Source organism: Scatophagus argus, chromosome 5, assembly GCF_020382885.2.
Source record: "Scatophagus argus isolate fScaArg1 chromosome 5, fScaArg1.pri, whole genome shotgun sequence".
In the NCBI taxonomy this organism is placed as follows: domain Eukaryota; kingdom Metazoa; phylum Chordata; class Actinopteri; family Scatophagidae; genus Scatophagus; species Scatophagus argus.
Window position 1 is genome coordinate 10675148 of NC_058497.1, and position 15368 is coordinate 10690515.

The 15368-nt window shown below is 39.8% G+C and overlaps 1 protein-coding gene across 3 annotated transcripts; it reads left to right on the forward strand.

The window, feature by feature from the left end:
* The first annotated feature begins 725 nt into the window (after window positions 1-725).
* scn2b (sodium channel, voltage-gated, type II, beta) lies at window positions 726-13916 on the forward strand. Of its 3 annotated transcripts, XR_006843399.1 has the most exons (6): window positions 727-1000; window positions 8967-9127; window positions 9249-9465; window positions 10633-10825; window positions 12388-12451; window positions 12862-13916. XR_006843399.1 is itself a non-coding variant. In XM_046389584.1 (5 exons), the coding sequence occupies exons 1-5, from the start codon at window positions 922-924 to the stop codon at window positions 12395-12397; spliced, it is 660 nt and encodes a 219-aa protein (XP_046245540.1). In that variant the 5' UTR covers window positions 727-921; the 3' UTR covers window positions 12398-12855. The 3 variants fall into 3 exon arrangements, 2 of the variants coding, with proteins under 2 accessions (XP_046245541.1, XP_046245540.1); XM_046389584.1 differs by lacking the exon at window positions 12862-13916 and having other exon boundaries at window positions 12388-12855; XM_046389585.1 differs by lacking the exons at window positions 12388-12451; window positions 12862-13916 and having other exon boundaries at window positions 726-1000; window positions 10633-10829.
* The last annotated feature ends 1452 nt before the right edge of the window (window positions 13917-15368 follow it).

The following is a 15368-nucleotide window of genomic DNA, read 5'->3' on the forward strand; positions in this document are numbered from 1 at the left end:
GATGGAGGACTGGCTTAAAGGAGGGATGGTCTCTCTGCTTAATTCTTTGTTTGGCTGCACGGCAGCCTGGTTCCTCTCAATAGAGCCTCCTAACCCTTAAGACCATGCATACAGTAGTGGCTCCCAACCATTTCTGTTGTCGTGTAGCCCTTCAGCAACACAACTAGTTATGTTCCAAATGTGTTCAGCTGAATTCATTTTAAAGCTTATTGAGCTAGTAATCATATAAAAGTGGAAATAACCGTGGATGATAAAATAATTTCATATAACCGAAGCATCAATTTTAGCTTTTTAGCAGTTTGCAATTTGCAACTACACTGAGTGGCAAAAGTTGGCCTGTCCAACAATTTGTGTGTTGAGGGAAAACTCAAAGTGTCCTAGCAGTGATCTTTGGCACAGATCTGACAAGTCTCTGGATCTCTAATGGATTATGTTTGACCATTTATCCAAAATATATTCTTCCATTTGGTGTTTTGATGATGGTGTCTAACTCATTGCTCTATGCTCAGTACAATAGAGCTTTGTTGACACTGTGTTCATACACTGTGTTATTTTTAATTCACGTTTTCAGCTAATTTGTGTCACTTGTGTCTACCTGTACAATGACAATAAAAGCTTTCTATTCTACTTAAATGGTTTGCTACAAGTGATGTGTTTCTAAGTATGAGGAAAACATGTTTTTTTGTTTTGTTTTAGAGTGTGCCTCCCGTCCCTCCTTCCTCCACCGCCAACACACCGTCAACCATGAGATCAACTCCAAGGCTACAGCCACTGCCAGCCATGTCCTGCCTCTAAAACAAAAACCTACCGTTTATAAAGCCTTTTAACGCACACACCAAAAGCAGACTTGCTGCTGATTTTTACTACGTAAATTTTTTTTTCTGAAAACGTGGGATTTTTTTCTAATAAGAAGCAGAGAAGATGTCTCCCCCCGCGCAGGAGAAGAGGAGGTCTGGCGTTCAGCTGCTGAGCGCGGCGCTGCTGCTGCTCGCGCTCTCTGGTAAGAAACTAAACAGCCAAACCGATCGATGCTTTCATACATTGATACGCGGATTTACAGCTCGATGGGACGATAGCTCCGACACACACACACACTGCTGCATCTTCGCTTCTGTTTTCACCTCATATATGACTCTGAGTGTCTCACAGTGAAGGGTGGGGGGTGTTAATGGGTGTAATGTGAGATCATGTCGGTTAGTAGGTATTCCAGCATTTTCCCAGTTAAACATAACCATCAATCCTAAAGCAGAGTGTTGTGATTTTTCCGCGATCGCTTTTAGTGAAGCTGATATCTGATCCGTTGTGACAGTTAGTTGTGTAAGGACTCATTTGCCCCCTTCGTCTCCTAAAGCTAAATTAGTGCCCTCTTGTACCACAGCCTTTAAACGGGATTGTGATGCACTATATAAAAATAAGTGTTGGCATGGCCAGCCTGCATGCAGAATGATATGATACCCGAGGTCTGTGTGACTCAGTGTTGTGAGTGATGGGTAGAAATAGGCCTATAATAAGGTGCTAATAATGTGCTGTTGATATTTATAGGCCTTGCACTCAACATATAACCCGTGACATGGCATCATCTAAATAATAGGTCTATGAATTTATATGACCACCGGGTGCATGAAATGAGCAGATGTGAACATCTTTAACCAAACTGGCTCATGATAATTCAAAGATTAAAAATACAATACAGCCGTCAGATCAGAGCACAGCGTGACCCAGATCTGATCAAACCCACAGCACAATTACTCCAATCTGAGGATGATCAAATAGGTTTTAATACAAATGTGGTGCTCTAGAGGAGATTTACAAAAAAAAAAGAAGAAGCCAATTTCATCCTGCATTGTGCAAGCAGTGCTCCTGCTGTTTCCTGTATTTGCAATATGAGATGCAACAGTAAAGCCACTTGGGACAAATTAAATCTTAAATCTCATTTGCTCACTAGTAAGGAGAATCAATGGATGAATAGATGATCATGAAACCATTGATGTATTAATGAAGCAATAACATCCAAGATTTAGAAAAATCCAGTTATTCTTTGCAAATAAATCTGTGGGCCTTTGCACCCAAGACGAGGTGAGGTTCATAAAGCAGGAAGCAGGATGTGAGGCTGGGTCACCGCACAGGGAGAGGCTGTTCTTTGGTTAAAACACTGCCATAACATTTAGGGGGAGATAGATATTTGTCCTTGATGGAGAAGGGTGAGGGGTTAGATCAGTCCAAAGTGGCTTATTATCTGAATTGTTAATTATTGGTCGGCACAACACAATGAATCAGTCAGTAAATAAATCATATAAAAGTTCATCCAATTTCCTGGAAAACTTCTTTTTTCATCCAGTTTCATCTTCTTCTTTTTTGTGATTTTAAAACAATAGTTCTCTGGTTTGGAGATTGCATTGGAGAAATCACCACCAGTGTATTTCTAGATAATGTTGTCAGCCTTTGCTTTCTCACCCATGCCAACTGAAATAGATGCCCCCCAGAGTTTACTGTTGGTGGGGGAGCTTGCTGCATGGAGATGCTACTGAGCTACAGTTGCATCTTTCTGCACCCTTTGCAACAGGATATTGTCTACAATAAAGAAAAAAAATAAGAGAATACCGCATTACTCTTTAAATCTTAATTATTTATTAGATGTGTATTAGCTTAAATTAAATTAATTCAAAACAATATTGCATTCAATTCTGAACCCATCAGCCAACTGTGACTTTTTTAATTTAAAATGTAAATATAGTGATATATATTTACTATAGTTTACACTCATTAAGGTGCTGAGAATGTAACATCTCTACGTGCCACATGTGCTGAATAACAGATCTGAGCTCCCCCACAAAAACAACAAGGTCAGTAAAGACAAAAGTTGGAATATTTTTCAAGAAAAACATGATCTGTTTCCATCCTCTTAAATTAATGCATTTGCTGTTTTTCTTTGTCATTTATGATAGTAAGCAAAGAGTCTTTGAGTTTAGGGACTATTGCTTGGACAAAAGAAGCAATTTCAAGATGCCATTTTGTTGTCTGAAAACTGTTAAGAGCGATTCTCCTGGAACAAAATAGGAAGATAAGCTAATAATGAAGAAAAGAAAACATTAGTTGCAGCCCCAGTGAAGAACATTCTGCAAGCATGTGAGAGCAAGGTTTTAACTGCTGATTAAAAAATCCTCCCATAACCACACACACTGCCACTCTTTGCTGGACATTAATGGAGCTGGTAATTGATTCATTAATGGACCTTTGCAGACTTCTGAAACTGCTGCTATCTCCAGCCACTGTTTTCTTCTGCCCATCAGTGTTTTAATTCTACTCAGCAACCCCACCATTACAGTTCTTGCAAAGAAACAGCAGAGGGCAGCAGCACACTGAAAAGATTATGCATGTACTTTTTAAATGCAGTGGACTTCAGACAGGACAAACTGAAACTCTTATGTCGTGTTAGTACAATAGTGAACAGTAAACTTAAGGCACTTTTCAAATGTACTTGACAGTGAGCCTTTAATTGTTATTTACTTACACTCTTTTCATCAGCATTTTGGTATGGAACTGTCACTATTTGCTTTTGAAGTACTACTGGATAAGGACGTATCCCATGGCGTCTTTGTGCTGTATCTTAAAGCAGCCAGACTTTCTGACTCGACTATAAGTAGACACAACTTTCGGTAATGTATAACAGTGAGAGAGTGAAGGGGAGAGGAGGACAAGGACTATAAAGCACCTTTCAGCTGTTAGTAATTCCGGTCAGTATTTTCCATGTTGAATGGTATTGACCAGTGATCATAAAAGAGCATGGGTTTGTGCAGTTACCAAGCCTATTACTCAGATTTAAATGACGTCACGGTACTGGATAGTGCATCCCTGTCTGTGCCTCTGTGTTTAGACATTAACGTTACTTTAACATACCCCAGAGAAGTACTGCTGGCTCACACAGTTCTGTTTTTGTTTGTTCAGAGACTGAGTCAACAGGATTCCTGCAGCTCCTCCAGGCATTACTGACAGATGTCATAATTTTGTTGTGAGCGGTATTGACTGCTAATTAGCTCCACCTTTGGCACCTGAGCATGGAGTGCTGCAGTGTGCAGAATGCGCTTTGACTTTCTCCAAAGCAGGAGGCACCAGAGCTAAGCCTAGCAGGACAGAGCACAGCTGAATCACAAATAAACAACATCAGACCCATGACAATGTGAAGGTGGCGTGTAACAATGTAAAGGGCTTCACAGGTTTGCTATGCAGAATTGCGTGGTGAAGCTGCAAAAGTAACTCATTTGTCATCAATAGTATCACTTGTCTCACACAAACAAGTGTTCCTGCCAAATAATAAATAAATAGTGCCCTATTGAAAGCAGTTTAGAAATTAATCATTTTTTTTCACCAGCAACTGATCTGGGATTATATCCGATGGTATGCTTTTACTCTTTGTGATGCCATCATCCTTAGGCTAATGTTGCCCGGGGGACATATAAAGACTTTTAAAAGTGCTCCTCCTTTAAGTGTATTGAAAAGTCTTCATGATGAACACTGGTTAGAAAGTGGGACTCAGAGGTGAGACCCCTAAAAAGCATCACGGTCCTCATTGATGTTTCCAAAAGCAGCAGCTACTTACTTTAGCCAAAGACAAAGAGACCCAACCTGGTCCACAATCTGAGAGACACCTGATAGTGTTGCTTAGCTCTCTGAAGATAGCTGGCTCCTTTAAAAGCATTTGATAAACCTAAAGTGTCAGCACACTCAAGACCAGAGTTTACGCTATCAAATCACTCAGGACCAGTATCTCTTACACCCTAAATCCACCTTCAAGACCGAAACAAGTCGTGATTTAGACATTGGAACATCTCAGTCCTAGTGAATAATTGTCATGAAAATCAAGTCCAAAGTGAAAATCTTTTGAAACATCCTCTACAAGAGTAAGCTGCAGCCCTTTGTGCCCTTAAAGCAGCTTTAAATCACTTTTAGACCTTCAAAGCATGTTGTCTGTGGATTTGTCAAGTTGGTCTTCAGTGGATTTCTACTCTGAAAAGCTTTGTCCATGCCATCCCACTGATGCCTAATTGGATTGGGTTCTGAAAGCAGGAGAGTTTGGGCCAGTTCAGACTACTGTAAAAAAAAAAAACCTTCACTGTTATATTTGTAGAAACCATCCTGGATGATAAAAAGGTTGTAGTTTTAGGGACAAGCTTTCTTTTCGAGATGAAAAATATTTGTGCATACTCTATGGAAAAAAATTCATCTGAAAGACAGATAGATATGTTACGCTGTCCTTCTGCCTCTTCTCATTTGTAAGAACGATGCGTGAATGTCATTTCTATTTTTGATGAAAAGCTGTATATATTTTTAAAAGGTTTTTATACCACAAAGATAAAAAAAAAACAAAAACAAATGGCATCTGCTGGTGCCATTCATTTACGAATATACACATCCACTGTGAATAAGATTGTATGCATATGTAAAACCGAACAAAAACATGGTCACATACTGTCGGAAAAGAGGAACGGGGGACTGCTCAGGAGAGGTGATGTAACAGACCTACCTACATTTTACCTTTTTTCTGCTTTGACCTTGTGAGAGTCAGCAACAATGGAGGGAAGGAGAAAGGAGTAAGAGAGAGAAATGCACAGAGCACTGGAAAGGGAGGAGAGGGAGGAACAGGAAAAACTGAAATTTTGAGGGTAGCAGAGGGGTCGGACGGAAGAGGTTGTAGGCAATAGCCGTGAGAGGAGGCAGGAGAAGTGGACAAAGATGGAAGAGGAAAGAGGGAGGGGCAGAGAGAGAGGGAGGAGTCGCACGAAGCTGCTTCACTGCAGTATTTCATCTGTTAGCAAGTCTCTGTCTCTCTGCGTCTCTCTGTCTGCCTCTCTTTCTCAGTATCCGCAGGACTGCTGAGTCAGCACGAGCCTTTATCAGACAGTTTCTCACACTGTAGTTCTGTGTAAAGGCACATATGTGTACTGCACATAGTGTTGGCCAGTAACAACAGCATCTGCTTGAATGTGACACTATCAGCTGTGCGTACAGGCAAGCATACAGGTGTGTGTGTGCGTGTGTGTGTGTGTGTGTGGAAATTCTATATATATGGACGATGGAAAGAGATGTCGAAAGTGTGAGTGAATGTGTGTGTCTTTGTGAATTATACATGTGGATGATGGGAAGAGATGCAGGAAGTGCATGTGGGTGTGTGTGTGTGTGTGTTTATGTTGCAGTGAGGCAGAGTGGTGCAGCAGCAGTGGGAAGGGAGCCAGAAACACCCGACTGCAGAGGAGAGAATGGTGCAGAGTCCCATCTCCTGCACGCGCACACACACACACACACACACACACGCACACACACACACACTGAGAGAGAGGCACAGATTCTGTCTGGGGAGTGTAGGCCCATGCTGAGACATAATGTTAGAGGGGAGGAGGAAACTTGTAGAAACTAAATGATACTTTGATTTCATTTCAAGTCATATTATATGCAGCTACATGCTTCTGGCTTTCTTTTTAGGATGTTAACCTCAACATACATCGTTAAGTGGCACTCTGAGCAAATATCTAAGTTTCTAGTCTGCTGAACAATTAATTGAAATATTACCAAAATCGCGATGTGCGCAAATGCAGTGTCCAAATCACAGGAGCTGCAATTTCTGGATAAAATGTATAATGTATTTATGACTACTGCTGGTCTACAAATTATAATCTGCAGATGTAAGGGAACATGCTTGTTTGGTACAGACCTACAGATCATTTTTTTTTCCATGAAAATGAAATGCAGAAGTTACCATTCGTACTAAAATCGTGTCCTGTGACTAGTTTGTACCTACTGTAAGATCAAGATCATATAAGATTTAAAAAACATTTTTTTTGTTTAAGGGTGTCCTGATCAGGATTTTTGGGACCAGTCAACTGCTGGGAGCAGTATCAGCCAATGCTGATCACCAATCACAATTGTTGTTTCTTTACTCTGTTACCATCTATAGGAAATACGTTTTTATATTTATTAGAGAAATAGGTTTCGAACAATGAACAAAAGCTTCTGTAAACTGCAAAAAAAAAAAACATAAAAACCCCACAGAAATACAAAGAAAATAAAAAATAAATAGAATACAGAATTCTGTAAGAGAGAGTTTGTGAAAATTTCTGTCTCTGTGTCATTGCTAAGCGACTGTCTGTCAGTCTCGCTCTGTAGACTGGTTGGCTAAAAGGGCTGGGATGACAGGGACACTGTTGAAGCCCTGCACTTCCCTATGGCCTTTTAGCAATGCATAGAGAAATTTTACCTAAGCAGCTCTTCTTCTGACCGGCCTTCACAGAGACCACTGATCAAATTATTTAGAACGAAGATCATTGGTAGCTGAGGACCTTTTACTTTTGCTCCCTTTCAGTGTTCCAAATTGGAAGAATATGCGAAGTGTTGCATTTGATGAAGTCGTCAGGATGGCAGCCTGATGACTTCATCAACTGCAACGCTCCTCACAATATTTTAAACATACTCCTGCCATCGAGCAAAACGCACACTGCAAAATCAGATACCCACAATGCATGAGCGGCGTTGACTTAATCCACTAATTCTAATGTTTCCATTGACCAATTCCGTTAATGCCAGATCAATGTCGTCAAATAACAAACTGAAATCTGAAATTTTAATTTGACTGCCATTAGCAATTTCAAAGCTGAAATCCTGATGTTTCCACATGCCTGCCACCTTCTTCTGCAGCAATAGATGATTGAAATAATACGTAAGCTCAACAAAAATGCCATTGTTGTGGAAACTTGCGTGTAAGTGTAAGCCCCCTTTTTATTTTCAGTGCAGAGTAATCAATGAACCAAGGGCTTACAAAGATGCTGTGAAACGCCACTTTCTGCATACCGTCTGTGTTTTGAACAGATCTCCCAGGAATTCATAAGTATATTACATATTGCTTGATGTGCAGTAATTTTGCGGTATTTGCTCACAGTTAAATCTGTTCTCTGAATTGAGGAATGCACATGAAATGATTGTCAGCCCGAAAGACAGCAGCCTTTAGATGAAGCTCAGAAGATGAGTCAGCAGTTACATGGAAACCAAAACCTCACTACATGCTGGGAAGCTGAAACTGCTGACAAATTGCACCTCTTGTAGTTGAAAATGTCCTAGTCTACAGTGTGTATGCTTCATACAGGTGTGAGGATGACATGGAACTTTGACATTGTACTTGTACTTAAAAAACTGTAGTAGTTACTGTACTTTTCATTACTGGTTATTCTAAATTTTAAGGCCAAGATTTCTATTTTTACTGCAAATGTACATTGTTTCCAAATATCAGTTATCCTTGATTAATAATAATTGTTATAGGTATTGGTATTTAAAAAAAATGTTGTGTGTGGTACAGGCAATGAGAATAAATAAACCTTTGTACTTGGCAACTCTGATGACCGACTTTCAACTCATCTTGACAAACTCAGGCAGATTTATTGTTCGATATGTAGAAATTACTGAACCAAAATTTCTTCTCAGTTAACTTATTTTAATATGTACCCCAATCAGTCTTAATATTAAAACCACTGACAGGTAAGGTGAAGCTCAGAAATGTCTCAAGGACAACAGCAACAGCTTGCAGACTCCCCAGATTCCAACATGATCAAGAATCAATGGAACGCACCAGAATAAGCCAAATCCACCTTCCCACCTTCAGTGCACAGGAACCAAAGGATACAACATTCTGACACTGGTGACCACAAAACACCCCCAGAGCTCCTGTGTCCCTTCCCCTGACAGGTCAGAGCTGTTCTGGCAGCACAAGGGGGACCTACAAAACATTAAGCATGTGGTTTTAATGTTGCGTTCAATACTCACTCACTACTCATGCATTTGTGATATACTTAGTTTGAGTTTTTCTGTTCACATTTGTTCATAATCCAGCAAATACATGTTGATTCATATCTTTTTCAGTCCTTACAGCTGCATGATTTTATTATTTGGTGCTGGCATTAACACTGGTTTTGTTTTTGTTTTAGGTTGTTCAGGCATGGATGTAACTGTGTCCAGTTACATTAATGCACTGAATGGAACAACTGTCAGAATCCAGTGCATATTTACTTCCTGCTATAAGATGGATGCCACGAAGTTTGCCATGAACTGGACCTACCAAGAAACATTAAATGATACAGAAGAGATGGTAAAATGGCTGCTAGCCTTTATGCAACTATGAGGCATACATCTTAAAACTTTATACCCATTATGAACACTCTCTCTCCCTCTCTTTCTCCCTCTCCCCCTCTCCCTCTTTCTCTCCATAGTTTATGACATACTCCAGGAAAAAAGGAATGGTGCCTCTTCGTTCAGACCGGTTTGGAGAAAGGGTCATGTTTTCCGGGAACCTGGATAAGAACGACCTGTCATTCACCCTGTCAGATGTGCAGCTTGAGGATGAGGGGGTTTACAACTGCTATGTGAGAAACCCCCCAGACCGCATTCAGGGACATGGTGTCATACAGCTCAAAGTTGTCACTGAACGTAAGATACTTACCATCCCTTCTCAAGATACAAAACTGTGAACTGTGTCAAATCATAGCCCTTGCCTTAAAGATAAATTGCCTGATTTTGTTATACCTCACATTAGCGTCCCTTAAACCTTTCAGGTATTCAGTGCTAAATGACGGAATGCTTAAAGCATCTCTTGTTGCCATGGTAATCAACGTCAAAATAGAGGATGTGTCGATTGCCCTGATAAAGAGGCAACAAGATGAGAAATTGAGCTCTTTTGTGTGTGAGTTGAATTTGTCTCAAATCTCCTTCACACAAAAACAAGTAAGGATGAATTTTTGCTGTGCCTGCAAAAATGCAGTCCCATGACCACAGAGTGTGACGAGGGCAAGCTCCACCCCACATGCTCACTACTCGCTCATCAAGTTGACTTTTGAGACTTTGTAGGCAGGAACAGTGGCTAATGTCTCCGCTCCTGTCCTCGTCTCTCATTAGACTCTTAATGACAGTAGCAGGAAAGTTGAATAGCTTGTGCTGTTATTAAGGCTGTGCTTCACTCGTAGCTATGAAAAAGCGCATTCTGAACAACCTGTTTCTCTCTGTGATTTAGAAAACTGACATTCAGTATCCAGTTGTTTCTGTTATTGGTCTACCTCATGCATATGTACCACCTGTCTCAGATTGAGCAGCCATTTTTTTCATGTTTGCACAATTTGCTGTTTACACTGTTGCAGATAACCATACAAGCAGCCCTGTTTTTACAATATAAACTTGAAATACTGAAACAAACAAAATCTTGAATTCTGACTTAATTAATGACTCTTTAAAAAGTGATGTCTCAGCTGCACTACCAAAGGATAAATACCATACAACAATTGTATATAACATACTGTGTATGCAGCTGTGTCTGTGTGTGTGTGTGTGTTTCCTGGAGCATGAGGACCTGGTGATGAGTCAGCTTTTTACTTATTAATGACCAACAAGAGGTTGAACTTAGTCCCTCAGCATCTCTTTGGCATACACACACACACACACACACACACACACTCCACACTCACATGTGACACTGGCTACCTCAGCAGCACTTTCTTGCTTTCCACTCTGTTTAATCAGCCCAGTAGAGCTTTTAGCCAGCGTTGCACTTCTCTCCATTATTTGTCTACTATTTAACCCTTTCCTCTCCTCTCCTCTCCTCAGTTCCCCCTCCGAGGGATTCAACCATCGCAGTTGCGATTGGGGCATCGGTGGGAGGTGCATTAGCTTTGCTCATCTTGTCCATGGTTGTCGTGAAATGTCTTCGGCGACATCGGAAACAGGAACTGATTTCAGAGGAGAAGATGGAGGAGGAGGGAAAGCTTGAGGCTGAAGGTGTTGCAGAGGAGGGAACCAAGTAAGAAATGTCACCATAATGTCCTTGATCCTCAAGCAGAAACTACCAGTAACACCAAGATAAAAACAGAGCAAATGGTACACCACTCTTGTTTTAATGGCTTATGCCTAATTTGCAGCTTTTCTACTGGCACAAGCTACTGATAGACAACATGTCATTTTAGTTATGGCAGATGCACTCCCCCCCAGCATATACTAATTTTTGGCATATGAATTTCTGGTATATTCCACTGCTAATATTATTCCTATTGCTATTCCACTGTTCTGGGGAGGCTTTTCCATAAGATTCTGGGGAGTTTCTGTAGGAAGTTTTGCCCATTCATGCAATAGAACAATAATGAGGTCAGGCAGTAACGTTGGACAAAAAGGCCTTGGTGACGATCTCTGTTTCAATCCAAAGTTGTTCGATGGGATTGAGGTCAGGGATTTTTGTGGGCCAGTCGAGTTCTTCCACACCAAAGTCATCCAGCCATGTCTTTATGTACTTTGCTTTGTGTACTGGGGCACAGTCATGCTGGAATAGAAAAGGGCCTTCCCCAAACTGTTGCCACAAACGTGGAAGCATAGCATTGACCAAAATGTCTTGGTATGCTGAAGCATTAAGATTTCCCTTCACTGGAGGTAAGGGGCCCAACACAACCCTTGAATAACAACCCCATACCACAACTAAATATAGTAATAAAGAGGTGTGTCTCAATACTTTTGTCTATATAGTGTACCACTTCTTACATTAAGTAATTAAAAGAAAGTCGATGTAATCTAGCAAGCAATCAAATCAGTAGCATCCCAGCCCAGAGCACACGTCATAGGGCTTAAATTCATCCTTCATCATCCTTCTGCATAGACTGGCCAAAGTCATCAGTCTAAACAAATAAACATCCACCTCCATTGCCAAAATGACTTAATGCTGTGATGCAGCATAATGAACTCTCACGTTATTTTTACACGCAACACACAGACTTTTCACCTATTTTGAAACAGGGTACAGTGCGGTTAGCAGCATACATTCTATCTACCTATGTCCTGGTATATACACCAATTTATGTCCAAAAAGAAAAAACACACAGCTAGACCTGCCACAATAAGCGCTCTTCTTGGATGATATCATGCCTCAGTAATAATCGTAATACCTGATATTATTTTATGGCACTGATATAATATAATACATTATAACGTAAGTACGGTGACCCCGACACCAGAGCTGTGGAGCACAGCTTTGAAACCAAACCCTACCAAGTCCTGCCTTGAGTGAAACTTTGTCACAGTGAGAAGAAATGAAAGCAAAACTTGTCTCACAGTTTTTTCTATTCATTGTGAGCCGTTAAAAAAATTCGGGGACAAGTGCATGTAAACATAACATGGAGGCCAGAGAATATTACAGAGGTTGTGCCCATATAACGTACAGTAAGTTAATAACACAATTCCTATGACAAGCCTACACACAGCTCAGACAAAACTGTCTTTATGGGTTTAGCGCTTACCATAACTTGTATAATTGGATTACAAACCTCAAACTTATTCCCTCTATTGACTGAAAGGGCATCTCTTCTCTTTCACTTTTAGACAACCATAGCTGGGTCATCCGATTGAAGAGCCTGTAGAGCCCTCACCCCCAACACTTCCTCTGGTAAATACATGCTCATGTCAAGGACTGTTGTTGTTGTCCGTCATGAATATCATGTGTGCTGTAGAACCAAACCAAACTGACAGGACAGTGCTTTCTTTGCAACTGACATGCTATATATTAAGAATTTCAGGTGTCCACCGTAATTACAGTGACAGCCAACCTTTTCTTACAGTATTAATCAATAGTCTAACTTGGATATCCTCTCTTCAGCCTCAAAAGTGGTAAACAAAAGAGGTGTGTAGACAGTGTGTGTGAATGTAAATGTTTGTTTTTGTGTGTTGTGCCCCTGATCTTTCTACCTGCTGGCTTTATCTCTAGAGAAGCTTATTTATAGGGGCCTCTACCAAGCAGCATTACCAGTTTAGGTCAAATTATTGTTTTTCATTCTCTCTTTCCTTCTTTTCTTTCAGACATGTGCACCCCCTTCCTGAAGATCTATAGTAACCACTGCTTGAATTGGCTTCTCTGTGTGTGAGTGGATGTAATGAATGTCTATGTGTGTGTGCGTATTTCTGTATGAGATCCATCTTTTTCCTTGAAACACTCCAGTGAACACTTTTCTGCAATTTACCCACTAAGCACATTGTACATTTTACATAGGTACAAGTCAATATCAGTGGCATCAGAAGTCAATCTCATGATAAGAAATGTCATTTTCTTAGCAAATTATACAAAATGATAGGGCTACATGACGTGACCTAAAATTTATACCACAGTATAGTTTGAATATGGAACAGTAACAAGCATTATTATTAATTAATTATTAATAAAGTTAACAGTGGTTGTGGAGGCAGGGCTTCGTATTTTATGGAGGTCAAAAGCTAATTACACTGCAGAACAGGAAGTTGTGCTTATATCTGTTTGTGATGTTTGTTTGCTTCACTGTCTCACAACATCCACGGTCATCTTTGGGAGTTTTGGGCGTTTGTTTAACATACTGTGAATTCACCTTTTTTCAACATTGCCTTAAAGAAATGTCTCTCAGCTGCCTGTATGGGCACCATGTCTTAACATAGATGCACAGTAAGTGCATGATGTGTCAGTGACTCAGCCAAACGTATGTCTCCATGATGTGTACTTGTGTCAGAGCCAGACAGCATCTCAAACATTCCTCGTACCTGTGGAGGTTTTTCCTTTTTTTTTTTCTTGACTTTTTTTACAGCACATATTTTGATTTGTTATAGTAGAGAAAGCACAGGTGCTGTTCACATCAACAATCAGTCACAACAATGAGTCTGTTCTACTCAGGTGTCTCAGTAAGTGATGACAGTAGCTCTGTCCAAAGTCACTTCCTATTAAGTATAGTGCGTTACATTTTTGCTCCTTTGTTACGTTATACTAATTTCCCATGAGTGTAAAATATAACCATAATATTGTGGCCACAAAAATTTCCATAGTGGAATAACTAATGTGTCCATAGGCATGTACACTATTTTTACCAGCAATCCCACAACACGTTGTGCTGCATTTTGAAGATGTGATAACGTTTCAATGCCACAACGTTATCTTTGTCAGTGGTAACACTAAATGATAAACTCAGTACCAGCTGAGTACCAAAGCAGAATTCAAAATTCTTAACTTTTATTAATTACACCTGTGCTTTTCATACTGTGACACGTAAAAATGCTTTGAAAAAGGCAAATCGTGTACCATGTTTTTCAACAAACACGTCTTCATCTGCTTTTTGTTAGCGTACAAAACTGTGACTTTTTCTGTCTGTTTGTTTGTTTTTCGAAGTAAAAAAGAAGTGGTAGGTAGGTCTGTCATGCAGTGACAATGCTAAAATGAACAACTGCAGTGTTTAACATGCATTGTTAAACACTTTAAGAGTACTTTACATGACTTTCGAGATCAAATGAATTCTGTACTAATACAAACAGCACAGTGAAATCTTCACTGGTTATACTGTCCACCCCCATGAGAGGGGAATGACATAGTGGTGTGTCTGAATACAGAGGGTCCAGTTGTAGGCAACATTAGTATTCATACAGTTCATACGGTGTCTGTGGCTTTAATACAGTGTACAGTTATTTGCACATGCTACATAGGAAACATTGTCAGAAAAAAATAAGTGAAAAACAAAATCAGTTTGCACCTAGTCACATGATTCATGTTGGTGCAAATCTACTTTAATGTTTTAATGATATAGTGGTTGCCCAAACAGAATATTACACGCGGTCGCAGTTATAGCAACCCTCATCGTGATCCATATCACTCTCAGAAAGTCAAGTCTCCGACAGACAGCATAGGCAGTAAAGCAGGAAACGATACCAAATGATCTAAATGAAAAGATGTTAATATTAATGGCTGACAGAGAAGAGCATACTTGGTTTGTAATGTAATATGAATTGTCGTTTTCCACCAAAATAGGTAGCATTGGTTGACTAAAGCATGTACAGTGTACTATACTGCGTTGAATGCATGTCAAACTGTGCATATCAAAAGAAAATAATATTATCATAAATATATTTCAGACTTTACTATTACAAAGTCTATTCTGTGAAGTTTCCCAGAAAACCACAACAATGTGAATCAAAGCATGTCTAAGCTTTCATTATATGTAGCAATCAAGTGGTGTCGTTTATCAAATGTCATACCTTAATTATATTTGGATTGTATTTTGATTCACGCATATTTATTTTGCTTGCATATGTAATGTATAGTGTCCAAGGTATTTGCTTGCAATTTGGTGAATTTCATCTGCCTCCTGTAAAATAGCAAAAAACAATTAAATGTTCAATATTTCATGTCATGAAAAGATGAACTTCCGCACAGACTTTCATATTACATATAGTCTATTCCTTTTTATACTCTAACTCCAGCTGGAGTCCAACTGGAACCCCTGTTTTATGGAGATTTTAAAAGAAAACTTTTAAGCCATTGCACCTGAGTACAATAACTTTTAAGTGTGCATTTT

Coding starts and splice junctions, on each gene's coding strand:
- scn2b (XM_046389584.1), top strand. CDS start 922: ATGTCTCCCCCCGCGCAGGAGAAGAGGAGGTCTGGCGTTCAGCTGCTG. Junction 9,128..9,248: donor TAAATGATACAGAAGAGATG/GTAAAATGGCTG, acceptor TTCTCTCCATAG/TTTATGACATACTCCAGGAA. Junction 9,466..10,632: donor GCTCAAAGTTGTCACTGAAC/GTAAGATACTTA, acceptor TCCTCTCCTCAG/TTCCCCCTCCGAGGGATTCA.